The sequence below is a fragment of the Heterocephalus glaber genome, unplaced genomic scaffold (assembly GCF_053883595.1).
Source record: "Heterocephalus glaber isolate CG9 unplaced genomic scaffold, H.glaber_assembly_v1.0 deba00001572, whole genome shotgun sequence".
Lineage (NCBI taxonomy): Eukaryota > Metazoa > Chordata > Mammalia > Rodentia > Bathyergidae > Heterocephalus > Heterocephalus glaber.
Window position 1 is genome coordinate 23399836 of NW_028258357.1, and position 26612 is coordinate 23426447.

The window sequence follows — 26612 nt, forward strand, 5'->3', positions numbered from 1 at the left end:
ATCTCAACTGCCGCTAAGCGCAAAGATAAACTAAATTTGGTCGTTTTTTTAGCGTGACCTAGGTGTCTTTTGTTGGGGAAGTGCTTTTGAGCTGCACACGAGGAGACCTCGAATCTGGGGCAGGTCCATCTGTTTAAGGGATGCGTGGGGTTGGAGTTCACCCCCAGGAGCGAGGGAAGATGCAGCCCGCGCCCAGGAAGGGCAAACGGCGCAGATCCAGAATGAATCTGCGCGTGCACAGCGCGCTGGAGCCGATAACCCCACAGGACGAGCCAGAAATTCTAGCATTTATTCCAACCAACACTTCGGGGCTCCCGCTGAGGTCAGAAATGTGCCGTGCTAAGGTGGGCGATGGGCATGTATCAGCTCCCCACCACGAATGTCACTGTGTACGGCCAACACACGCAGGCGAGCTTTGAGCGAGTTGTGTCCAGCCCTGTCTCTGGAAAGGACAGAAGCTTCAGAATCGGGAGGACTTGGGTTCGATCTCTCCCTGTGCCATTTACTAGCTGCGTGCGAGGAATTCCCCTTCAGCTCTGCTTCTTCACCTACAGAATGCATCGTGATTCTTTCTAGAGTGTTGTGAAGATGAACGAGATAATGCTTCCAAGTCACCGGTACAGGGCTCGCCCCTTGGTCAGCGCCCTAAGCCTATCTCTTCTGTCCCCCTCCCGACTGTAAAGGCTGCACAAGAGGTTCAGGTTTCTGTTCAGTTCTTACATTATCCACAGCGGTTCCCTTCCCTCCTCCTCAGCCTCAGTTTCACCCCACTGCCTACTGCTCGAACAGCATTGAGTATAAGCTCCGAATTGGCCAAGCTTAGGACTCTCCACTGCCCTTTCATTGAATGTGTGCGTGTGTGTGTGCGTGTGTGTGTTCATCCTAAAACCGGAGCAGATGATACAAGGTGACCCAGGAAAGATTTGAGAGGTCAGGAATTCCCTTTTAAAATCACATATTGATCTCTGTACAACCTGGTTTTGAGTTAAAGAAAATAAATTCACTTGCCTTTTCTCTCTCATTAAAAAAATGCAGAGCAGGAAATTTCTCAGAATACCAGACTGATGTTGATAGAAAATGGTTTTAATCAGACATACGGGACTGTATCAGCGAATATAAAATGTAAAATCCAGTATGCAGGGTAGAGAAAAAATGCTAAAGGAGGGAACTGAAATAAATACAGACTTAAGAGTTTTTACCCAACTAGTCAGAAATACACGTCTTGTTCTTGACCCCAGACACACTGCATCTGCACCTCACAGTGCAACGAGTGTCCCTCTGCACACAGCACACAGACCCTGTTCAGCCCTTTAACCCAGGTGGCCTCATTGCACTTCCTAGAGGCTCCAGAGGGCAGAGTTTCTGCCTCCGATTTTCAGAAGGGCTTTCAAATTCCACTGTGTTCTTCCCCTCTGGGTGCTGTGGGATAAGGGCCAGGTACTTCATGGGGTGGATGTGAACAGACATCAAGGGGCTGGCTGCCCCATCCTTTGTCCTCTTATCATGTTCAGATCTTCCCAGCCATGGAAATGGAAACTTGGCTGCTGTCTCGAGGACATTTCATACTTCAGGTCAGTGGAAATCAAAACAAAACCCTGAAAAGGACGCAACAATGAACATCGAATTTGGAGCAAGTCTGCGTTTGTCTGGGGGTAAAGGAGGGATGGCTTCTTTACCCAGCCCCAAGGTGTCAGTCTCCTCCAACTTCTGACCCCACTTGTGAGGGCCTCAGAGGTAGGATTGGTGTCACCAGTGTGACTTAAGCAGTGGGAGGTGGGGAGAGAGGAGTCTAGGAGGTGAGACAGGGTGCAGGGTGGCTTATAGGACCAGAGATTCCTTTAGAAACTCGCTTTCACCTTCTGAAACTAAAAATGTGCCAAAAAGAAAGGAGGAATTAGAAGGTTTTATGAAGTTAGTAATAATTAGCTAGGAAACAGCTCAATAGGTTCCTGGGCCCACAGGCTGTCCATTAACTGGGAGAACTGGAAGAGCCAGTCTGTCCCAGCCTCCCCGTTTGCAAACTACCTAGATCACTTCACCTCTTACTATCCTCATCTGGAAAATGGGGTTAATAATCCCATCCTCACAGCTTGTCTTGTGGAGTAAATAAAGTGTACTAAAGCATATCTTCTTGTACTGTAGAGTGAATAAACTTGGCTAAGTGAAATTGGACTTAGTCTGATTTTTAAACCTTTCATTGTTAATTGCAAGCTCTAAGAGCTAAACATTCTGTTTATAAAGCTCCTCCGGCTGGGAAAAGACAAGAACAAAATAAAACACCAAATAAATAAGCAAAACAGGAGGAGGCTTATTTTACTTTGAGAAGGAAATCTTACCTCAAAAACTTCAATATCTGAATTGACCAATGAGACGTTGTATGGCCGGGGCAGGGGAAATCCTTGCTGCAGTTTGGCTAAAATACAGAAAAGATGTAAGTTAATTGGGCACAGGCATAGATGTTTTGGGAAACTTTTTAGACAAATAAGCAGCTTTTTGACAGTTCATCTTTCATCTTCTTCCTCATTCTGTTTTCCCTCTCTCTGGTGTGTCCCTAGTATTTTCCTGGAATAATTGTTAACCCATCTGTGTTCAATAAAAATACACCTGCAATTATGTGCATTTATGCTCTAGAAAAATGATGTTCTTTTTCTACTCACCCAATCTATATTTTGAAAATACCTAATTAGTGTGTCCTGAGAACATTTCAGAGTCTAACGTAAGAGCATTTTAGCCAGGTGCAGTGGTGTACATTTCTAATCAAAATACCAAGGGAGCCCACAGCAGGAGGACTGCAAGTTCATCCTGTGCAGTTAGCGAGACCCTGTCTCAAAAACTAAAAGGGCTGTGTATGTAGCTTAGTGGTAGAATACCCCTGAGTTTGATTCCCAGTACTGAAATATAGTTTGTTTGGTTTTATTAACTGAGCCAAACTCCAGATGCTGTGGTTTGTGAATCATTGTGGAGTGGGAGAGGCCCAGGGTTGTTGTCCAGTAAATTGGTCCTTGCGCAGGAACCACAGAGCCTTCCCAGGGAGAATCACGGCATTTCCCGCTGGCCTGAAGAATGCTTTACTATTCGATGCTATTCGATTCAGCAAGAGTTGGTGCTGAGTTTAAATAAGTACAGTTGCTAACAAGACTTGGTGAAGGGAGGGGAAGGGGAAAGGAGAGAAGGGAAAGGAAAAATTATGAGAAAAGAAAAAAAAGTGGAAATTATGTAAATAGGGAAGGGTGGAGGGGGTGAAGGGCGCACAGGTAATGGGGAAAGAATAAGAACCAAGATACATCATGTACAGGTACAAGCACCCAATGATAAATGTAAACGTGTTGTATACCTAAAATGTACCAATAAAAGAATTTAAGAATAAAAAAAAAAAAAAAAGACTTGTGCCTGGAGTAACCCTGCGGATGGCAGTATTTACTGTAAACTCTGGCTCTGGCCTGGATTCCTAACAACACTGCAAGGACAGGTTCCAGGGTGGAAAGTCCCAAACCATCCCCAGGTTTAACCAACATCAGTGCCATCATTTCCCGAGTCCCTTACTGTTGGCCAGGGGGAGGACTGCGAAGTGCAGGATGGAGGACAGAATATTCTCGAACCTCAAGACCTGCAATGAAGGAGAAAACTACTTCAGCTGCCCAATCAAAGCACTTTGGAAACACCACGCATCGCTTGACATGCACTTTCCCGGACTTCACCCGGAAGCAATAACCGGAGCTCTCTCAGGGGACATGCTAGCTCTGTGGGAAACCCCACTACTGGGTTTCCTGGCAGTGTCTCTCCTTAGGATGGACATTCTGCTCCGCTCTGTGCTGGGTCCTAGTGATGGCCAAGGCACAGGAGCCCCGGGGGCAGGGAATGCAGCAGCTTAGATACCCGCCAAGCCAACTAGTGGCCCTCCCTTTGCCTACTAGGAGCCTCGCCCACGGGAGAGCCTTCGTGCTATGTACTCTGTGGAGTCACCTCATCAGCGGAACATGCGGCTCATCACTAGTAAACCACGGGAGTCGGAGAGCCTAAGCGAAGCTTTGGCTCCAGGGAAGATCCAGGAACTGAAGATAAATGGACCAGGGTGAACACCAGTTCGTCCGTGACTCTCATTCTCTGTGCTCAGCACCAAGGACCTCTGCAGCTGACCAAGTGTGGCTTCAAAGCCAGAATTCCCAGGTTTTCTTCTTGGTTTTGCCACTTGCTATGTGATGTTGGGAAAGTTACTAAACCTCTCTGCCCCTGCCTGTTTCCTCAGCTATAAAGTGAAGAAAATAATAGTCAGATGCTTGTGCAATCCTCATTGTCCTCATGTCGTAGGGTGGCGGTCAGGATTAAACAAGTTAATATTATGCGGAATGCCCACATAAACCACTGCCAATTCCCCCGACACGCAGTGGCTAGCACATTCTGTTGTTGGTGCTGAGCAGTTTACCAGAGTCTTCCTGGAAGATGTGGACTGACCCTGCCTTGTCTCTGGGGAAACACTATGGAGGAGAAAGTCAGCTACACCTCCTCCTGACTGTCACCCCCAGTGGCTGTGCCCTGGGGTGCTGACCAGCAGTGCCTGGGACAGTGTCTGGCCTGGGATGTGTGATTTACCTCCCAGCCGTGGGCACCACTGCTCCTGGCTGCCAGTCTTCCCAAACTGAACAGCAAGATGCTCCTCTAAAATCAAACAACCAGGCACATACCTGGCTTGGCTTTCTGGCCAGGTTCTCTAACTTCTTGGCTATTTTCCCTCATATCTGTTCCTATCCTCTTGCCATGTTTCTGTTGAACACGGTAAAAGTCAATCCAGTACCCACCGTCTCCCGTGCGCTACCCTGGGAGAGGCTAAGTGATTTATCGAAGTTCACACAGTCAGTAAATAGGACTTCTGTTTGGCCTCAGAGTTATGTATGAAGCTATTGTTAGATACTACCCTTGATCAAGAGGCGACAAGAACGGGAATGATTTTATAAATGTGAGAACGATGGCTATCATTTCCTCAATACCTGCCAGGCGTCAGTGTGCTCAGTGGATTCTGTAGATAACTGCAGTCCTGAGGTGTCGGTCCTCACCTGGATCCACTGCTGCCTCCTCTGATTTACTTTACGGCATTGTCCAGCGTGTACGACATCCGCTTGTCTGCCTGCTTTTTCCCTTCGCCCGGCCACTCTCTCACCCATCCCAGAACAGGCTTCCACCCGAGGCCCGAGTGCTATTCTGGGGTGGGTCGTTCTCTGTCTGGGGGGCTGTCATGTGCACCTCCCTGGCCTCTGCAGGATCATCTTTCCACCCCAGGTCATGACAACTAAAAATGTCCTCAGACATTGCCAGAGGCCCCTGTGGGGGCCCAACTGGGCCCTGGCTGAGAGCCACTGCCCTGGGACGTGAGTGCCAGGCAGTGTTGTTTGTCTGGTGTAGAGCAGCACCAGGCTGGGCAAGTCTGCCAGCGCATGAATGGCACCAAAGCCGGCATTTAATGGGCTGAGTGTGATGAGGCTCTGTTGCATGAGCATTGTGACCCCAAAGGCCACGCACTGGGCTTCTCCATGCTCAGCAGCCAAGTGGGGATCCAGCTGATCTTTTTTTTTGTACCAAGGATTGAGCTCAGGAACTCAGGACCTTTCGCTTGCTCGGCAGGTGCCGGAACCACTGAGCTAAATCCCCAGCCCCGGCTGATCTTGAAGCCTGAGGTAGGGGGCTTCAGAGCTGCTCCATGGGGGTCCACTCCCAAACAGGAGGTCACCAGGCTGGGCTCCCCCGCCTCAGAGGCATCCACACAGCCAGCCTTGCCCCAATCCAGGAGATGGACACACAGCGTCGAAAGCACAAACCTGACTGTGGCCAGCTGGTTTGCATTCAGGCTCTTCCTCTGGGGGCCTGGCCTTAGATTTAACCCTCGGGACAATCGGACACAGTGAGTGAAACCGCTTCGGGATAGCCTCCTTTCCTAGCAACACACAATGTCTTAACAGACTTGAGTTCTTTGTGAAAGTACATTGGAGACTTAATGGGTTTGATAGATGAGTAGATTAAGAATTTTGAATTTAAAACCTATGGTCATGGACAAATGAAGTGCTCAGAGACACACAGAACTGGGTAGGAGAATTTCCATCCTCCCCTTGCAGGGAACCAGAGAGCTCTTCTCCTACCTTAATGTCGCTGTGATTGGACTCCGGCAGGGACAGGCGGAATCTGAAGGGAAGCAGGAAGAGATTAAGTAACGGGGGTAGATTTTAAAACAATAAGGAACAAACAAACAAAAAAGCAATTGTTGTTGTTGTTGTTCAAGAAGGCACTTTTTAAAAAAGCCATGCAGACAAACTCGGAAGGTTGTGAAGTTCTGTTGCGTCTTCTACCACTGTGTTTTGTTTTATGACCTCGTGGTTTCCCAGGTGCCTTTGTTGATACAGGAGGCTGACTGACTGTTGGCAAACCAGCACGCAGAGCAACGGGAAGAAAGAGCTTTTCGGTCTCTGGGCTCTGAATTCAACCTTCACACTACCCGAGCCCTTACTAGAATCGAAGTCCTCTTGGGAGTCCCATGTTCAGTCTCGGTGACGCCCTCAGGAGGCCGTGGTAACCAGACACCCACCTATCTATCATCTATCTATTGATCTGTCGATCTATCTATCTATCTATCTATCAATATCAATCGTGCGTACTAGGGTATGACTGTTAATCCTGATGTGTCAACTCTGTGGGGTCAAGAAACACCTACAGACCAGTAGAGCATGCTCCTGGGTGTGTCTGGGTGTGTCCTGGAACCGTGACCTTGGGGACCATAGGGTCCCTCCCTCCTTCCTCTCCGGTGCTGTCCCCTGCTCTGATTCCGGCTGCCATTCTGCTGCTTTGCTCTGCCAGGCCACGACCCCGTCCCCATGATTTTCTTTTCTTTTTCTTTTTTTTTTTTTTTGCGGTACCAGGGATTGAACTCAGGACCTGGCACTTGTGAGGCAGGTGCAGTGCCCTGAGCTACATCCCCAGCCCATGATGTTTCTGCTTGGAGCCAGTGGAGCACTGAAAATGTGAACCACCTGGCCGGGGATTTAGCTCAGTTCTGCCACCTGCCTAGAAAGCGCAAGGACCCAAGTTCAATCTCCGGTATCAAAAAAAGAAAATGTGAGCTACCTAAAACCTCTCCTCCTCTGAACTGTGGCTGTTGGGTTGTCAGGCAGTCATGGCCAGCAGCAGGGAAAGCTGGCTGAGACATGGAGCTGAGCCCAGGGCCCCCACTCCTCGGCAGGCGCTGCCCACCAAGTGGCACCGTAGCCCCACCTTAGTCAGTCATGGCACGCAGAGGAGCCCTAGCGATGGGAGCTACCTGATGGGAAAGGTGGTGCACAGAATTGCGAACAGGGTGCCTGAGTTCGAATCCCACTTCTTTCCCTCACTAACCCTGTAGACTTACTTCCCTGATGGCTCTGGATCTCAATTTGCACAACTATAAAATTGCCTTGTGAGCAGTACCGCCTGTGTTGTGAGCAGAGTTGTAGGGAGAACTGAACGAGATAATGCAAGTCGGATGGTTGGGCCTGTGCCCCGCCCATCCTTGCCACTAACATCTCCATTAGGTGCCAGGACCCCAAAAGCTGGCACAGGATGTCCTTGACGTCCTTTATAAACACCCTGGAGAACACTAGCTGTGGGTGCGCATGGCAGGAGGCCCAGTCCTGAGCCTGGCAGGGTGGCTGACAGCGAGACCCCGAGGGTTGATGGTTTCTCTGGGATTTTCATGAGGAAGCTGATGGCAGCGCTGCCTCTTCCCCAGGTAGCTGAGGGCTGATCCAGAGCTCATCTTCCTGAGACACACGCCCGATTCTGCACACAGCTGCGATAACAGTACGAAGAAGCGCTCGGCAGAGAGAACTGCTTCGTGTAGCAGGGGGGAAACTGAGGTCCAAAGAGGAGAAATGGTAATGGCACATCTGGGACTGGAGGCCAGCTCTCCGGACCTGGTCCTGGAGTTCTCTTCGTGCAAGGGTGCGACCTCGTCTTGCTTTCCCCCTGTAGCTCTCCATGGCTCACGTTTGCCTGTCTGGAGCCTCACTTCAGCGTTAGCCTCTACCAAATCTCTGTCTCCAGTCTCCTTTTTTCCTTTTTGCAGTGCTGGGGATTGAACACAGGCCTCCACACTGAGCTGCGTCCCCTGCCCTTTTCTTTTAACTTGATGTAGGATCTCACTAGGTCACTAAGTTGCCCGGCCTGGGCTTGAATTTGCGATCCTCCTGCCTCAGCTTGCCATTGCGTTGGGATTACAGGTGTGCACCACCACACTTGGCTTTGTCCCCAGTCCTGGTCTTCTGCAGTTTGCCTTCTGCACTGTCCCCGGGACAAGCTGTTTCCCACGTCTGATGAGAACTCTCCTCGTCAAGATTATTTACTGGCTGTGACAAAGTCCAAGTCGCTTAGGTGGCGGAGATTTCCTGTGCCCTGGCTCCCAGGTGCCTCTTCCACCTCATTTCTTTGTTCTGCCTCGAATTTTATTATCACGAGCCCTGAGATACTCAGTGCTGTGCTGAGTCATTCACCACACTCTGTAGACCTGGGCTTAGAACAGGTATTGCTTCCAAAACACATCCTTAAAAAATCCTTAAAAGTTAGTAAATATCATCAAAAAGTAATGGCACCATCATGCTGTGGCTGGAGACCACTGCAAGGCTAGGGTGGGGTGGGTGGCAGAATCCTGGGCCCTTTGCCTGTTACTCTTGCATTAAGGCTTTTGATTTGAGTTTTCTCCCAATGCAGTCCAGAACCTAAAAGTGGTTTTTGCTAAAAGCCATGACTTTTCACTTGTGCCTGGAAATGCCAAACAGATGAAAGCTTGGTTTATGTAGTGAAACTCGGTAAAAGCCTTCTCAGTGCTGCACACAGGCTTGAGAGCCATTCAGGGAGAGGCTGTTTGTTGGCCCTAACTCCACCTAGTCCGGGTCATCGCCAGTCAAGACCGAGGACACAGAATGCGGGATTTTTCAGGGATGTTCAGCCATGCCCAGAACCTGCCCTGCTCTAAACCTTCGGTTGCCCTGGAGTCCAGTAGAGCCCTGCATGACTGCCATTGCCCCAAGAGTTGCTGGGTTTCAACCTGAGCCATGAAACCAGGATGGAGCTGATAATCACAGGACCTGGCCCACCTGAGCTGACCCTGAAGAGCTGGTCCTACTTTGTGGGGAGACCCCTGAACCCCTGAATCAGAGTGCACCCCTCCAGCTACTCAAACCTTTCCTAGAAATTAGTGTTTTCATTTTACTTTCCATCTCCACTAAAGTAAGGACCCATGCTAGCTGTTGTTGCAACATTACGGCGACAAGTCACTGCACCTGAACACCACTCATAGTTAGATATAGTCACAGTTAATGTTGGCTGCATTTGAAATATGCAGTATACCTTAGGGTGGAGTCCCCAGACATCAGAATGACTGAGGAAGAGCATGAGGCAGCTGCGAGGTTATTTCCTTGCACGATCCTCATGCTATTTGCCTCTCTGCCTTGGCTCATGCATTTCCCTGACTCTGGACTTCGCCTCGTCCCCTTCTCTCTGTTTGGCATGATGGTTTAGATCAAAATGGCCCCAAAGCCTCCTGGGTTTGGAAAGGGATTGGCTTGTGGGACTTGGAGCTGACTTGCCGTCAGGCGGTGGGGCCCAGGGGGGAGAGGCGGTCACTGTGATGGTGACCTGAAAGGTCCATCTCCCTCCCCGGCTCCTCCTTTCTCTCTCCGCTTCCTGTCCGCCACACTAAGAGCAGCTCTCCTCCGCCAGGCCCTCTGTCATGCCACCGTGCCATGGAGCCAGCTATGGACTGAAAGGAGAGGCAAGACAAAGCTCTTCTTCCGTAAGTTGTGGGTGTTGGGAATTGTGTCTAGGCAATGAGGAGGGAACTAAGACAACTGGTGAACTCTTTGTAATCTCTTACAATTTAAAGTGCTTCGTCTTCCAAGAATCATTCTGTGACATTTAAAGAGCAGATTTCATAGAAAGATGACATCGCTGACTATCAGTCAATGTCCTGTTAGCATGGGTTAGGTTTTGAGATGGCTTCAGATTGATAACGAACAATAAGTATTTGTTATTGATAACTAATATTAAAACCCAGAACCCCAGCTAAGTCTGGCAAGGATCAGAGATGGGGTCATGGGCACTGGGGCCCAAACTGGTCATTGTGGGACGTGAGGACCAGAACCTGCTGGGCTCTCTGAAGGCTCCCGCTGAAGAAATTCGAGGGCAGTGCCTCTCCTGGCCACACCTGCACTAGCTCAGAAATGCAGCTGCAGAACGGCTGGACTCACTCACGACCTCTCCTCTCCTGAAAACCAAGCCACGCCCGGCCGTCTCAGGAAGGCTCCACACGACCCTGGCCGGGTTTCCCGAGACCCTGGCTCTCCATGTCTCCCAGCGCTTCTGACTTCTGTCCACTTCCTGACGGGCTAGACACACCTGCAAGTTTGCTCACGAAGGGCTCCAACTGCAGAGAATCAGAGGAGCAAAGAGCAAACCCTCCCAGCTCACAAAAAACAGAAGGCTCACCTCTGGCCACTGGGTGGCGCCTGGCTCCAGTCCTTGACTTCCTCTACCAGCCAGCCAGCCTGCTCTATGCAGTTGTTGCTGAGAAAAGAGGCTCTCACAGCCCTACCTTGCAGGCATAGAGCCACCTACCTCAGGCAGGGACCAAGCCTAGTGACAGCACAGCTGCTTAGCATGTGTGAGACCCTGAGCACCATCCTCAGCGCGCGCGCGCGCACACACACACACACACACACACAACCACAGGTACAGATTGCCTAAAAAGTTTTAGAGAAGGTTTATCACTTGTATTAAAAACTGGCTGGGCGTGGTGGCACATACCCGTAATCTCAGCTACTCAGGAGTCCAAGGCAAGAGGATCTCAAGTTCAAGGTCAGCCTGGGCGATTTAGCAAGACCCTGTCTCAAAATGCAGTAAAAAGGGCTGGGGATGGAGCTCAGTGGTACAGCACTTGGCTACGCTCAATCCCCAGCACAGCAACACAACAACAACAGCAACAACAACAACAACAACAACAACAACAACAACAACAACAACACAGCTAAAGTGCAAATCTGAAGCATCCCGAAAGGTCATCCATGACCTGGTTGATGCAGCACAAATGACGTAATGTAGGCCAAGAGCCACAGGTACTAACAACGGCAGACAGCAAAGTCAGCCCACCCCTCAGACTCTGCGAGCTGCCTCCCTGAGGGTGAGACCCAGCCTGAATGACTGTTCTCAGGCCGAGTACAGCACCTGACTGCTCAGGGACTCATCCAGAAGGTACACACTGAGCCCCAGGCTGGAGAGATGACTGAGCAAAGCAGCCGGCTGGCCCGGGTTCTTGTGCAGCTCACCATGGAGTCGGGGGCTGCCATCAGTCAGGTAACCCCACTAATTACGTCTTAGTCAGAAGTAGAGGTAATGCTCTGGAGGAAAGAAACAAGTTCACTGAGTGAAGTGGCAAGGGAGCTTAACCGGACCTGGGAGGTGGGGAAGGGACCCGGGAACTGGAGTAAGAAGGGTGAGCAGGACTCCAAGGGGGAAGGAAGAGGGAAGAGGCAGGCAGAGGGACAACAGGACTGCTTCGGCAGAGTGGGCGCGGCCGGCTGGTGACTGTTCCAAGAGCAAGGGACCTGTGGCGGCTCTGGAGCACAGGGTTATGTCTGTGTCGTGACTCCCACTCTGGCTGCAGTGTGGAGGAGCGGGCTGGAGGCCAAAGCTTCCTGGTGCTGGTTCTATGCACAGCGGTGCGCTGGCAGGGAGGAAGGCTGAGTTTCTATCTGTCATCAGCAGGGATGCGGGAGCAGTACGAGGACAACACCAGCCGTGTGGCCTTGGCTGCTCCTTCCTGGGTCTACACACCACAGAGACTGGATGTGGGAATTCAGAGAGGCGAGGAAACCAGTGTGGCTGGGGCTGTGCGTGTGTGCGCACGCGTGTGTGTGTGTGTGTGTGTGTGTGAGAAGGACTGTCGTTGGGAAGAAAGTTGCCCTCTGAGAGGAGTGCTTTGCTCACATCCCTACCCTGTCCCCTAGCGCCTGGCTGTCGCTGCTTGTTGATCAAGTGATTCTCCCCAGGCTGTGAGCCTTGGAAACCATTGTCCTCTTCCGTACTCTCCATTAGGTCAGGGCACCCGATAGGTGTTCCGTGAATTCTTACTGAATGGATGCAGAAAGAAATGAGCAGGAAAAAGACATGGATGGGGAGTTTGGTGAGAACTGGGGTCGCTTTGGGTTGAGCTAGCCTAAAGTAAATGTCCATTTTCAGGAGTTAGGGCAGACAAGGTTGGCTGGCTTGAGAGTTAGGACCCATCCTTGAAGAGCTTTCAGCCCCAGGCTTGGATTTCATCCACAACGAGAAGGTTAGAGGGAAGAAAGGCATCGAGCCCATTTCCTGTTAAAGTACTCTCCCCATGGGTAAGAGCGCCCCTCCTGCCTTACCCTCAGAGCCTCCTGCAGCCTAGAAATTCTCCCGATGGGTCTGGGAGAAGGATGGTGTGGGGTTTCCTCCTTGGAAGGGGCCACCCTGGTAGCATCCTGGGAGGAAGGGTGCAGGTGGAGCCAGCCGGAAGTCCAGCTCCACTTCCTGTCCAGTGCGCTGTCCCAGCAGAGACAGAATCTGCCCTGCTGAGACTTGTTTCCTCTCCTGGGCTTCTGCTCAGTGGCTCATGCTGGGGATGCTCACCTGTCAGTGGTCAGGAGGTGAGCTGAGCTTGCAGCCAGCTATACTTGCATTCTCTATGCTGCTTGGGATGGGTGTGTGTGTGTGTATTGATGGCAGTGGGCTGGGGTGCATTTTGGGGATGTCCAGGGCCTCAGCCACAGCAACATGAAAGAAAAGTTCTAAATGCTTCAACAGCAATGTACATTTGATTGCTTTAAGTTTTGCATGTGATGATTAAGAAGAAAGGGTTAGAATTAAGTCAACTGGATGAGGACCAAAACAAGGGAAGCATCACTTAACTTGACCTCTGAAGTCACCTACAGAATGTCAGCAAGCTGTCCCAGAGTCGCCTCCAGACAGTTGAGTTTGGAGCGACAGGCTCCACTGACATAGAGCAATAAGAAGCTGCTTTCTGACTCTGAGGGCCAACTCCGTGGCTTTTTAGACCACTCTGACTCTTGGAACCAATTTTCCCCTCATGTTGTCAAACTTGAATCCTAGAACAGAAAAAGGGAAGGTAATAGAACATGTACTGGCGATGCTGATACATCGTCTCTTCTACCCAGACAACAAGTGTGGAAAGAAGTGCTGCTTTGCCAGGATGAAATTGATCCTTAAAGAGGCTGAGTCACCTCTCAAGGTTGCACAGCTGGCAAGCAAGTGAGGTGGAATCCAAACCCAGATATGCCACCCCAGACGCTCTGCTCTGAGCCAGACATTCCCCAAGAGGCCAGGTGTATCACCAGTGTTCCCAGCCTGGGCTTTCTTCGCTTTCCCACAACTCCATTCCACCAACCAGAAAAGAGCTGTGTGCTTTTTCCATTTCAGGAAACCCAGCCCTGTGTCTTCTTTTAATATGTAATACTGAGAAAGGATGTGGCTCTTGTTCCAATTTTGCAGGGCTCCACGTGAGAGGGTTTCTTCTTCTGAGCAAGATCTCACTTTCCGCAGTCCCAGGTCTAAGTGTCATTTTCCAAACCTTGGGTCCTCCCTACATGTGCTATGGCTTAAATACAAGGATTCCCCCAAGACTCTTGTGTTGAGGGCTTGATCCACATGCAGCAGTGGTTAGAGGTGGCCCTAGAGTGGTGAGTGGGCTAATCCACCAATGAGTTCATAGCTGAACGTGCTGTTAGCAGGCAGGGCCTGGCTGGAGAAATAGGTCCCCAGGGTGTGGCTTTGAAGGGTCTTCTCTGGCTCTTTCTCTTTCCCTCTGCTTCCTGGATGGAGCTTTCCACTCCACGCCCTTCTGCCATGATGTTTTTGCCTCTCTGTGGCCCAAAAGCAATGGAGCCAGATTGAACTCTCTGAAACCATGAGCCCAAAGAAACCTACCTCCTCTGAATTGTGTTGTCAAGTGTTCGGTCTCAGTGATGAAAAGCTGACTAACAATGTCAAAGGCACAATAGCAGAGTACGTAAATGCTCGTGGCTTTGAAAAGAGGCTCAAGTTCTGGCTAGGCCATTCAGTAGTGCTATGAGCTTGGCTAAGTTACTTCAGCTCTGTGAATATCCAATGAGGATAATAATGCTCACCTCCAAGGCTGTTCACTTGATCTGCACCCACTTACTGAGCACTGTGTCAGGCCCTAGGGATGCAGAGTTACAAAGTTTAAGTGAAATAATACAGGTCCTGTGCTGGGTACAGGACCTATAAGAAAACAAAGGCTCAATTTTAGTGAGGAAGCATTGACTATAGAACAGAAGGTGCTTCTCCTGCAGCCATCCCTGTGCAGGGCCAGTGGGTCAGATGTACTCTGAATAGGGACTCTTGAAAGGACCTTGTGTGTGTAGAGGGGGGAGCTCGGTGGTAGAACACTTGTCTACTTGGGTGTGATCCCCAGCACCACACACACACACACACACACACACACACACATCCTTGTATAATTTGACACCTTTTTCTCTCCGCTGAGGCTGGCTCCAAATTTCAAATAATCTCGCAGCTCACATTTCTGGAGCCTTAACAGACTTTCCGAAGCATACCCATTCGCACTGTCACAACCGCCTCCTGAAGTAGCATCTTCAGGAGAGCATCGCTTTAGGGAGGGGGAAATGGAGACCCAGAGAGGTTAAGGAAATTGCCTGGAGCACACAGCTCATCATGGCAATGCTGGGCTCTGGACATAGCTCCCCTACTGCAGGGCTGGCCCTCCGCCTCCATGCCTGTCTCACGCACCCCACGGGGCTTGTCTCCGATCGCTGCTGCGTCTCACATCTATGCAGCTGGCTGAGCGGCTCAGGCAGCGGGTGCTTAGGAAGGCTGTGCACTTGGGAGCTTCTCCGGAGACCCTGAAATTCCCAGTTCTCCTTGGGGATGTCCTGCAGGTCTCCACCCTCACTGCACAGCCGTGTGTGTCCCTCTGACATCACTGAGACCAAACCTGCTCATCCGGAGAGGCAGTGCTGGCCCGGGAGGGAGGAGCTGGTGGTGAGGGAGGCCGAGGCCTGGCTCTGGGCTGGTGCCAGGAGGGTGGAGTCTGCTGTGACTCCTGCTCTGTGCTCCCCGGGCAAGCAGGGACACGGCCTTGCCTCACAGCGGCCCTGTGCCCACTTCAGTGGCCTGCTTGTTCTGTCTTGAAATTCTGCCTAAGTTTTGCAGCAGAGGCCCCACATTTCCATTTTGCAGTGGTCCCTGAATGAGGGACCCTGCTGGGACCCTGCTCAAACCTCTCAGCCCTGCTGTTCCAGGGACCCAGGGGAAGGGACATCAAGACAGGCGTGCTGAGTTCAGGGCTCATATTCCTAAGGGTAGAGCGTGCGGGGATGTAGGAAGTGGGAGCAGAAAGTCACAGCTTCCTCACCTGAGTGGGTATGCGTTGGAAAGTCTGTTAAGTGCTCCAGAAGTGTGGGCTGTGAGCTTATTTGAAATTTGGGGCCAGCCCCAGTCAGGGAAAAAAGGTGCTCAATTATACAAGGTGGTGTGTGTGCATGTGTGTGTGTGTACACACGCGCATCATTAGCCATTTAAAACCTGTTTTTTCAATTCCTCCCCCAGACAGGCAAGACCCTCAGACACCCCGCTGCTCACTGGTGAGGATGGCAGAGGTGAGGTTGGTCCAGCGCAAGGCAGGAACCTGCTCTCCCTGCCCCACAGGGCGCCAGACCAGCAGGTGGGTCCAGACGGATGGGAGACCTCGGCTCTGAGCCCCAGCTGGAAGCCCCATCTTACTGACTCCCTCCTTCCATCTCAATCCGCCAACACCAGCCTGGGACACTTGCTCAGGCAGGGGCAGTTTCGTCCTGTGCCCGCAGCCCGCCCTGTCCCCTTCCCCAGCTCCAGCCTCGAGTCCCCTGCCCCTTCCTGCCCTCCAACAGCCTGAGGTATCCCTGGGCCCTCTGTCCCCTTCGGCTCAGACAGGGCCGGCTGGTTCCCTGGCATCAATGCACGCCTGGTCTGCCTCCTGCCCTCTGCTTCCTTGCCTCCTTCCTGCTTCCTGCCCTCTCACCTATTAGAACTGCCAGACACCAGCATCGCATAAGCTTGGGGTTCCATGATGCCCTAAATGCAGGGCCACCTCATGACTTCCCGGGCCTGAGGTAGTTTTACTTTGTGGCTCCTTTCTTTTGTTAAAATTACATTTTACAACTGTGCTGGTATAAAATAGGTGTAATCAAGTCTGGACTGTATTCTTTTAAAATTATTTCTTGCTTAAAAATATATGCCTGGGTGTGGTGGTGCACGCCTGTAATCCCAGCACCTCAGGAGGCTGAGGCAAAAGGGTCACAAGTTCCCTCCAGCCTGGGCATCTGAGTGAGACACTGTCCCAAATAAAAAAATAAGAAATGGCTAAGGAGGTTACTCCAGTGGTGGAGCCTCCCTGGGTTCCACCCTCAGTATCATGAGAAAGAAAAACAGAAGCATTTTCATGGGTCCCCAAAGTAGGGTGGGCTTCAGGCGCTGCACTTCCAGAGCCATACGGAGAGGCCAGCTCTGCTTGGAAGGCTGCGTAAATTACAGCACAGCCCTGTTGAACTCTTTTCTCTCCACTAAACCATACTGCAGGTGCCATTTAAAAAACTATTCCTTTTTTTTTTTTGGTAAGGGGGTGAGGGGATCAAACTAGGGACCTTGTGGCGGAACCACTGAGCTAAATCCCCAGCCAAAAACTATTCTTTTTATTGGAAAAATATAGTTACAAAGAATATTCTTATGAAAAAAACAACCAACCGCTCCACCCATTCCTAACACTGTTCTTTCATATGGGTGACGTGCTCCCTCATCCAGAGGTGAAGCTGTTTTAGTTTTAATTTACAATTTAAAAAAAATTTTTTTCAGACAGGGTCTCACTGTGTAGCCCAGGCTGGTCTCGAACTTATAGCGATCCTCCTGCCTCAGCCTCCCAAGTGCTGGGATCACAGGCGAGTGCCACCACACCTGGGTCATGAAGCTGTTTTATACAGCTGTCCGAGGCATGCCAGGCAGTTTGTGTCCTGCTTTCTCCAGGTGACAGGGTTTCATGGGAAACGCTCCCCATGCTTCTGGGTGGTCTGCACAGCCCTCAGGTTGACTGCCAGTGGACTTTCCTGCTTGGCGGTTTCCCAGCTCTCCCGACTCCGACTGTAGTCTGAGCCTTCTGTAAATCCCCCTGCCCCGGCAGGGCTTTAACTCGAAGCCTGAGACTGGGCTTTGCAGATGGTTCTTCTGATGGTCACCAGAATCAGGGCCCAGTGGTCTGTTCCCGCCTCACTGCATCGCCTGCCTTTGGGGACCAGCTGGGCTAGGGGCCCCTGAACACTGAGCGCTGGGGACAGACCTGACTGTCCATGTGGACAGCACTGTGGGTGCCATCGGCCTGACTCCCTGACTTCACAGACGAGGAGACTGAGTGTCCAAGACCTTAATAGACTGGATCACAATCATAGAGGCAGTGAGAAGGGATTTGCAAGTTGGGTCCTTGGCCTCTGAAGATATTTTTTTGAGACAGGGTCTCACTATGTAGTTCAGGGTGCCCTTGAACTTAACACGTAGCCCAGGCGGGCCTCAGACTCATGGTGATCCTCCTGCCTCAGCCTCCCGAGTGCTAGGATTATAGACATGCACCACCACTCCCAGCAGCCTGCGAAGATCTGTACTCTTCCCTGACAACATGCTCTCAGGATTTGATAAAAAGCAACTTTAGTTTATGTTGCTGCCCCATTAGAATGTGTGCTTATGTTACAGAATTAGCTTTATAATTATTTTGTTCCCTGCTTTGCGTTAATATTACTCTGATGGGAAGAAAAAAGGAAAACTTCACAAGGCAACTGGAGCCGAGCCCACACTCTGAGATGGCCTGCCGTGTTCTGGGTGATGTGCTTAACTGACTCTCGATCGCCCTCTGAAAGGTCGCCTTGTCTCTGGGCTCTGCTGACGCACCTGTCACCGAGGCTTCCCACGTCCCGTCCCGGGATCTTACCTGTTCAGAGACAGGGAGCAGATCAGCCTTTGTCCCAGGATAGCCAGGCCGACGCTGGTGCTGGCGACCTGCAGACAGAGCGCTGGTTACTGAGGTCAGACAGAGCCTCCACCCAGCTTCCCTTGAGTCAGAAGATGTGGGTGTGAAAATCCTGCTGCTGCTCTGAAAATCCTGTCTTTCAGGTTGGGAAACTAACTCCAAAGGCTTATTGCTCAGGGGTCTCCATTAAATTAGTTTTTGCTTTTCACCTAATCTCCCAATCTCCTCTCTCTCCCTCTCTGATTTTGCTTAGGTTCATGTGTCAGTTCCCTTCCATCAGGCTGCAGCTGGACTTCAAGTGAACGCCAGTGACCTTGAGTTCCACACAGATGGTTTTATTTTGAGGAAAAAGAAATTCAGCCCCTTGGGACTGCAGTGGTGGGAAGGGTGTGGGCAGAAGAGATATGGGAGCCCGAAGTGCGGGGTGGAGCCCTGACCCCACATCCCTGGTCCCTCCCCAGGCCTCCCCGAGACAGGGAGACAGAGCAGGCCACATTCTCGGTGCTGAATAAGCCCCAGACCTGCCTGTGCTTCGATGCTGCTCTTAGCTGACTCCGTAATGCCTCTGCCGCGTGGGCCATGACAGTAACAGTGGGTGATGCTGGCCCCACACCCTTCCCCAGACGTGCTGTGAACACCCAGACCCCATCCTGGTGAGACTGTCTCTCTCCACACAGGGCGGCCTCAGGAGCAAGCTCTTTTCCTTTCATACAACTCACCGCACAGTGGGTGAGGCAGGCTGGTTTGGTAAGGTCCCAGCTCTTTCCTCAGCCCTAACTGGGGTGTCAGCCTCCCCGCAGGACCGAGATGCTTCCGGCCAGTTGGCCACTTCGGGAAAAGAGCTGACCCTTCCTGACTTACAAAGTCCATGGAGACGATGGGCTCCATCTCAGTGGCGTTCTGGGGCTGCGTGAACAGGACGGCGGAGGCAGGGATGTCCAGGCTGAAGTTGCCCGGCTGCAGGCGGACCACCGGCGGCTCCGTGGCCATGATCCGCAGCATGAGGGGCTGGAACAGGATGTAGAGATCCATAATCTGCCGGGTTCAGGGGAGAAATGGACACCAAGGGTCGTGAACTGATGAGTGGAAATCATGAATCTGGTGCTTGCGGGGACCAAGGCTCACATCACGCAGTTAGAATAGAGAGACCTCCCTAACAGTAACGGCAGCAGCACACCAAGCCCCATGGTAACAGCCATTTCTTCTACACACTGCATGCCAGCTCCCAGGCCAGGGCTTTGCGTCATCTCATCGAAACTTCGCAAGCCCCAGGGGGTTCTTATCAGTGTTGCTCTTTGGGACAGCAGACTCGAGCTGTGGAGAGGCCAGGTGACTTCCTCGAGGTTCTGGGAGAGGAAGCTGTGGAACTGAGAGCCGAACCTGCCCATGTCTAACTTGAGCTCCTTCCCCTAGGACACCTTTGTTCCCCAAGGCGAACCTGAGCCTGCAGACCTGTTATGCCCAGTACTTGGCCTGCATGAAGGTACGATATTAACAGGTAATTCTCAAAATTCACAAATGTGGGCATTAATCTTTTCCTTAAGGATTAAATCCTTTATAAAGCTAATGTACCCTTTATTTAAGCTCATTTTTTTGAGACAGGATCTTGCTACGTAGTTCAAGCTGGCCTTTAACTCACTATGTAGCCCAGGCTGGCCTCGAATGCATGGTGATCTTCCTGCCTCAGCCTCCTAAGTGCTGGGATCACAGGCATGCTCCACCACTCCTGGCTTGTATTTAATCTACTTACTTCAAGTGTGGTGGAACCTTGTGGAAGGAATAGATTATTTTATGAGTCTACAATGACTTTAATTGTAATGTACTTTAATTATACTTTAACATGTAGTGTTTAGTACGTGAGGATATTTGATTAAGAGGAAACAAGAACTCTTAAGAATGGAAAGATGGACTCATTCCTGGATCAGAAGGGAATATAATGAACCCACAAAGTCTCAGGAAATAATTGCAATGAAAACAAGCACATCGCCAAAGAGCTGAACCCAAGGCACTCACCCGGGAGAGTACGTTGCCAATCACTTGAGAGTTCTGAATTAAATGGTTGGAAATCTGAAATGCAAACACCACTGTGTCACTGCAAGGTTGGCCTGGATTGTCCTTTCAGGAAAAATGTGGAGTTCCCATAATTATATGAATGGTGAAGCTATTGTATCCTAAAATGTCGAGGTGGCCTGTCCCAACCCCAGGGAATCTGAATGAGTAAACCAAGAGAAGTAAACAGAGGAGTGAAGTGAGTTGCCCAAGGTCACACAGGAAGTTACCTTCCCTTTTACTTCTTTTTTGGTACCGAGGATAAAACTCAGGACCTTGTGCTTGGGAGGCAGGCGCTGGAACCACTGAGCTAAGTCCCCGGCCCAGTTACCTTCCCTTTTAGCGAGCACCTGTCAACCTTGGGAACCCTGTAGAATGAGGTGCAGTACTCATGCTCCATGTACAGGCATTCTACAGACATTGATGATGAGTCTTGCATCATTGTCTTTATTTTCTGAGATCACTGAGGTGCAGGATGCTCACGTAATTTACCTTCCCTAGTGAGTGGTTCTCAAGCCTGAAGCTAGCTTGAAGTGTCTCATTTTTGGCACCTTAAGATAGCTGGTGCTGCCACACTTACCATTCGGACAGAAAATTTATAACTTCTGGTATAATTGAGTCAAACAGAAGGAGAAGATTGAAAAGGGATGCTCAGTAAGTCTTAAATTAACTGGCCAGAGGGATAGTTCTCATTATACTCAGAGTCTGAGTGTCTGCACTGTTACGGCTCACTGCTAGTGATTAATCAGGTGTGGTCACCATCAGGAGGAACCCTGAGGCTGGTGTAACATGAGACTAATGTTGACGATAACACCAGTGACATGGACTTGTTGTGCTCTGGGCATTGGTCTGGATGGTATATCTGTATGTAAACCTGCGATGCCTGCGAAGACCTCAGAGAGAAGAGCCTCACCCTCTCCCCTTTCCAAATGAGGAAACATGAGGAAACAGAAACACAGAAGTTAAGCTAAATGACCAAGGGCTACAGGCAATAAGTGGTGGTGAGAGGCTTCGCATTAGTCACGATCGGTCTAGGGCAGTAGCCGGTTATCATGGAAAAACCAAAACCAGCAGAACTGGAAACCTAACCATTCTCCATCTAATAACAACATTCATTCCAAGATTCCTTCTCTCGTTGCCCTGCAAGGAGTGATTCCTAAAAAGGCCCAGGAATCACAACTATGACATAAAAATGCCACAGTGGGTGACGTCTGACATGACACATGGCGCCGCTGATGGTCACCACCTGCAAGCTCTGGTTACCTCCTTGGTGGACAGCGTGACACTGAATGCACCAGCGGTGAAATGAGCAAAGGACGCCGACCTGAAGAAGTGCTCAGAGATGCCGATGTAGAGCATGGAGTCAGAGCGCTCTGGGAGCTCAAAAGGCTCAGGAGAGAAGAGGGGGTCAGTGAGGTCTTCCAGCGGGTAGAACACGCCCTGCAGGAAAGCGAGAGGAAGATGGGTTATCAGGTAGAGCCCCCAGTTTGTGGACCAAGGGGCGCATGCTCTCCAGCCAGGCGAGGAGGACCCCAGAGGCTCAGGGGGAGAGGACCTGGGCCTTCGACCCCAGGCCAGGGACTGTGTTTCAAGGCTCGGATGATTCATGAGCACAGCTGGGCGTGTGTGTTCACCCCGGGGTGCAGCTCAGCCAGAAGCTCCTAGCTGATGAAGGATGGAGCTGCAGTTGGCTGGAGCAGCACCTCTGACCCATTCCTGGGGTGCCACTGGAAGTGTCAAGCCCCTGGCCTTCAAAACCTGTGACTGCCGAATCCCCACAGAGTCAGGAGACACTGAGAAGGGCCCAGGATTGCAATGCCACAAGGCATTTTGAGGAATTCCTAACGCTGCTCTCGTGAGCTAAGGGCATTGTTACAAAATGCTGTCTTGAAAACACTGAACTGACTGGGAAGACTGAGAGAAATGTCAACCAGGATGTGGTTTGAAAGACAATGGTAGTAACTTTGGGCAAAACTAAGCATGCACACGGCAGTGGCTTTTCTAGGATAAGTGAATGTGTTGTCCATGGGCTCCCGCCCCGAAGCAGGTCAGCAGCCCCCAGCTAAATCCACTACGATGAGAGTTAGGAAGACAAAAGCCAACTCACACAACCTAGGCGTGCATTACGTTCTACTAAGTGCAGACCCCTGTATCTAAGAGGCAGAGATACCCAGTGCTGCTCACAAAGGAGGCAGACGAGGCCAATAGTCATTTGCCCATCAAGAAAGGGATCAAGAGTTCAGAAGAGGCATCAACACGAGCGAGTTGCTAGAAAGAAAACTCAGTTGTTTGTGTGTATGTTTTCTTCCACACATAGTGTTTGTTCTCCAAGTGCTGTTGCTGTTGACAGTGGGGTGAGGATTCTGAGGATGATAAAGTTACCTTCAAATTCAGGTCGAGGTAGTGCTCAGTAATTTCTGGAGGGCTGATTAAGGAGTAATCCAGCAGCGTAAAGTTGTCGATCTTGGTTAAAACTAAATATCCAAAAAAAGAAAAAAAATTGGTATTCAATAAAGCTTAGTGTAAGATGAATAAAGGTCCAAACAGTACTTTTAGCTCTCTGTTTAAAATGCCAATTCTCTCCTTTCACAAGTAATAGATGCTTGCTTCTGAAAATTCAAGAAAAATAGATGAGTCAAAAGAGGAAAATAAACACCTTCCTCAATCATGTTACCTAAGAGAAACCTCAGTACAGTTTGGGGAATTCCTTTTAGGCACATGACCACATGCATGCATGTACACATACATACAATACATACATAGTTCTTTTCTTTTTTTGAGACAGGGTCTCGCTATGCATTTCAGGCTGGCCTCAAACTCGGCAGTCCATCCTCCTGCCTCAACCTTCCAAGTGCTGGGATTGCAGGCATGAGACACCATGCCTGCTGTATATAGTTCTACTTTAGAAAGGTAACTCGCACAAAGGACCTAACCAATATTGGAGCATATATATCAGATTAAGAACCTTTCAAATTCAATGTTACACATTTCAATGCAGTTAGAACTTCACTTTTTTTCATAATGAGCATGCATTACTGTTGCAATTACAAGTAATTGTTTAAAAAGTGAGACATTGTAAGAGAGAAAATAAAAGCCATTGAGTTAGAGAGGCCAGGAAAATTCTCATGCACAGTGCTGCAGTTTTAGATTAGCATTTTCAGACCAACACAGAAGGCCAGGGGACCAGGGTGGTCGTGGGCAGAGTTCCAGGGCAGAAGCTGAGGCCTGGCTTTCTGCCTGGGGCTCCGGAGAGCTGCGTCCCTGCCACCCACGCGGTCTGTGCCATGAAGACTTCCGCCTGCTCTGAGACACCCGGGAGCCACAGCAACACGCAGGTTTATTCCAGATGGAGATGAGAAACAGGCTATGGTGGTTGCTTCTTCTCCCTCCTCGCCTTACCAGTCTGCCTGCCCCACACTCATCTCCTTTGGTCCCTGAGCAGAGTCCATGAACCTGGTGTGGCCGAGGCCCTGGCTGGTGCTGGGGACAGGGATGGTCAGTCCTTCCCCTGTGCACAAGGAGCAAACATGGCACCGCAGGCAGAGCGGGTCTCGGGTGGAGTCCAGGATCCGGGACAAACCAGTCCCTGTTGTCTCCAGCTGAGGAAGTGCACCCTCCATTCCCCAGTTCTCCAACCTCTCAGGGTCTCTCTCGTCTGCTCTCAGGGCCCTCAGTGGTCCCTTGGCAATGCTGCTGCCGACCTCCCTGTGTATCCGGAAGCTGGTCCTGTCCCCCAGCCCCACCGCCCCACGCCGGCCGGCTGCTCCCGTGGGTTGCTGCACTGGTCTTCGTGGCCTCCCTGCCCTGGCCTCCTCCTCTTCCTGCTATTAGCACAGAGCCCACAGCTCCCCAAGCACAAACTGAGCCCTGCAGCCTTGCTCAGACCTCTCCGGGCGTCCTGCCTCGGGCTACGGGGCAGGTTTGCAGAGGTGCCAGAGCCTGAAAACCTAACTGTGCCTAGCCTGTCTCTGCCTCAGCCTTCCACACTTCCCCGGGCTCCCAAGCTCCCTGTGTGGATGGCCTCTAAGAGACAGTTAGGCCATGGTGCCCAACCTGGGATGGACACCCCAGTCCCCGGGTGCAGTTTGTTACAGATGCAGCCAGAGTGAAGCCCTCCGTGCCTCACACACTCACTAGCCCACTGCTGGCCCCTCTATGATTTGGCTGCATTATCTTAGGAGTCTGACCGAAGCTTTCTGTGACTCAAATGGGCAGGTCAGACAGCAGAGCTGGGCTAGTACTGCTCCCACGCTAGCGGCTGCTACCAAGATTTAAATCCTAGTCCGGGAAGTAGCAAGGTTTGGCTGAGTTCACTTCCAGTTGACCAGACAAGGTTAACTTGACTCCAACTAAATTCTTCCCCTCTGAATTTGCCGTTTGTTCTCTCCAGTAAAGATGAGCTGGTGCCCCTGCCCGCACTTGTGACCCGCCGGTGCCCTGAGCCTGCCCGCCTCCCCTCCTTCCCAGCTCGTGATGAATAAACACGGGGTGTCCTCGGTGCCTTTTGTCTTTGCTGCCAGAGCAGCTTCGGTCAGCCTGAGCCCCAGCTGTCTCTTGAGGCTCCGTGCCTGGGTCTCTGCCCTGCAGAGCTCTTCAGTGACCTCCCTTTTGGGGCCAGGTCTGGAGCAGCTCCACCCTACTTCCTTTGGGCTCTTCCTGCAGTGTCCCCTGCTCAGGAGTGGCTCTCCTGCCGCATGCTCTGAAACAGAAACTCTCCTCTGCCGCTCTCTGCTTTAGCTGTCTTCCCCACCACAGCACAGATTTGCTGGCCTGTCTGGGCTGTCTGCTCCTCCCAGGCATCCCCAGAGGTGAGGATTTCTGGCTCCTCACATCCAGGCCAGTGCCCAGCCGATCCCAGGTGCTCAGGACTTTGGTGAAGGAATGGATGGAGCGCAGAGAGAGAGGTGTAAGGTTCCAGTGCCCACAGGAGGTAACCCTGTTGGATGTGGCTGTTGGGTAAGGTTCCTGGAAGACTCGGAAGAGACCGGGCCTGAGCTAAGTCTGAGATGAGAGTGAAGAGGGCAGGAAGGCTGAGGAGTGGAGGGGAAGGGCTGCGACCTACAGGGAGCAGTAGGGTGTGGGAGTCCGTGGACACAGGGCCCGGAGCTCCTCCAGGCGGAGCGGGCCTTGCCCAGGGCAGGGCGCCAGGGGAAGCGGAGCCGTTTGATGGCCACAGAAGAGAAGCTGCATAGGAAGCAGGGGCAGGGAGCAGAGCCTGTGTGCGGCCCCTCCTGGGGTGCCAGGGAGGTGTGTGGACTTGACACTGAAGGCGGCCACGGGGAGCAACCTGGTCGAGGTCAGAGTCAGTCATCCTGCAGAGCTGGGCTTGGTGCCAGGGCTGGGGTTCGAGCTGCTGTTTGTCTGGCTTCTGACCAGCACCCGGAGCCCCTCCTCTAGTGGCAAAGTCGCTTAGTAGCCGGGAGCAGAGCCGTGCTCAGGCCGTGTCCTCCACGAGTCCTGGGACTTTAGTTTGCAGGGCAGCTGGGCGTGGTAGCACAGGGCAGGTGGATCATTGCGAGTTCAAGGCCAGCCTGGGCTACACAGTGAGACACTGTCTCACGAAAAATCAAAACCAGAACTAAAAGCGCAGGGTGGAAGGAGACGGGGAAGAGTGGGTGTTCTGTGCCTCAAAAAGCAAAGCTGGAGGAGCAGATTTGAAGGTGGGGTACGCGCCACCCAGGGACCCTGTCCTGAGACTCACCCTCCAGGGAGCTGAGGTTGGCATTCAGCACTTCTGCTTCCTCCGAGATAATGGGGCAGAGCTGCGACAGAGGGACAGAAACAAGGGCTTCAGCAGCCTGGAGCCAGGCCTCCTGGAGAGCAGGCGGGATCTCCACTCACTGGGGCTTCCCGAAGTTGGCTGAGCCCTGGGAGGGGCAGCCCAGGAGCACTGCTCTGCCCCAGGGCAACCTGGGCCGCACCTGCAGCCACCAGGCAGGTGTCAGGTCTGAGCCACTGTCACACCCGGGAACTGTGGGGTGCCACCCCCACCTCTGTTGTGGCTCCGTGCCTCGGAATGCTGCAGCCTGACCCATCCTTTCCCCGGGCCGGCTGGAGCCAGAGCTGTTAGAAGTCCAGCCTCGCCCCTTTGTGAGTGGCCTGCAGTGTGTCCTTGGGGAGGGCTGAGGCCTGGTGCCATGTGCTTGCTGTATGCACCCGGTGCACTGAGCATAGGGTGCGCATCATGGGAGGCTGACGCCAGGGGCTGATTCCCTCAGCGAGTTACTCGAACAGTGACTCAGTTTCCTCGCCTGCAGTGTGAGGATGAAAACACTGTCTACTCACCAAATTCTACATAGGAACTGAAGTGATCTATATAAAATTGTCCAGCGCTCAGCAGTGTTGGCTGTCACTGCCACAGTTCCTCCCTCCAGCTCTGAGCGGTAGGAACAAGCGGGCAAAGCAGAGCTTAGCTGGGCTCTTGAGTGCCAAGATCACACAGCCGGTGTGAAGCTGGGGCTGCACAGGTGGGCTCTCTCCT

General features: G+C 51.6%; 1 protein-coding gene and 1 long non-coding RNA gene across 6 annotated transcripts in view; one reads left to right on the forward strand and one right to left on the reverse strand.

Moving 5' to 3' along the window:
* Positions 1 to 22: 22 nt before the first annotated feature.
* The window catches only part of Bpifc (BPI fold containing family C), a 47541-nt gene continuing 20951 nt past the window's right edge, over positions 23 to 26612 (reverse strand). For all 5 annotated transcript variants that reach the window (XM_087192857.1, XM_021258351.2, XM_087192860.1 and 2 more), the window contains 10 exons: positions 25833 to 25893; positions 22514 to 22605; positions 21395 to 21571; positions 20096 to 20149; positions 18944 to 19117; positions 18044 to 18111; positions 6129 to 6171; positions 3544 to 3607; positions 2337 to 2413; positions 23 to 1595 (listed from right to left, as the gene is read on the reverse strand). In XM_087192857.1, the coding sequence (XP_087048983.1) occupies positions 1467 to 1595; positions 2337 to 2413; positions 3544 to 3607; positions 6129 to 6171; positions 18044 to 18111; positions 18944 to 19117; positions 20096 to 20149; positions 21395 to 21571; positions 22514 to 22605; positions 25833 to 25893 (939 nt within the window). In that variant the 3' untranslated portion in view covers positions 23 to 1466. The remainder of the gene's footprint in view (positions 1596 to 2336; positions 2414 to 3543; positions 3608 to 6128; positions 6172 to 18043; positions 18112 to 18943; positions 19118 to 20095; positions 20150 to 21394; positions 21572 to 22513; positions 22606 to 25832; positions 25894 to 26612) is intronic.
* LOC147823626 (uncharacterized) lies at positions 6171 to 18000 on the forward strand. The gene is made up of 4 exons (XR_015443668.1): positions 6171 to 6555; positions 7748 to 7892; positions 9736 to 9808; positions 15643 to 18000. It is a non-coding gene; the product is annotated as an uncharacterized LOC147823626 (long non-coding RNA).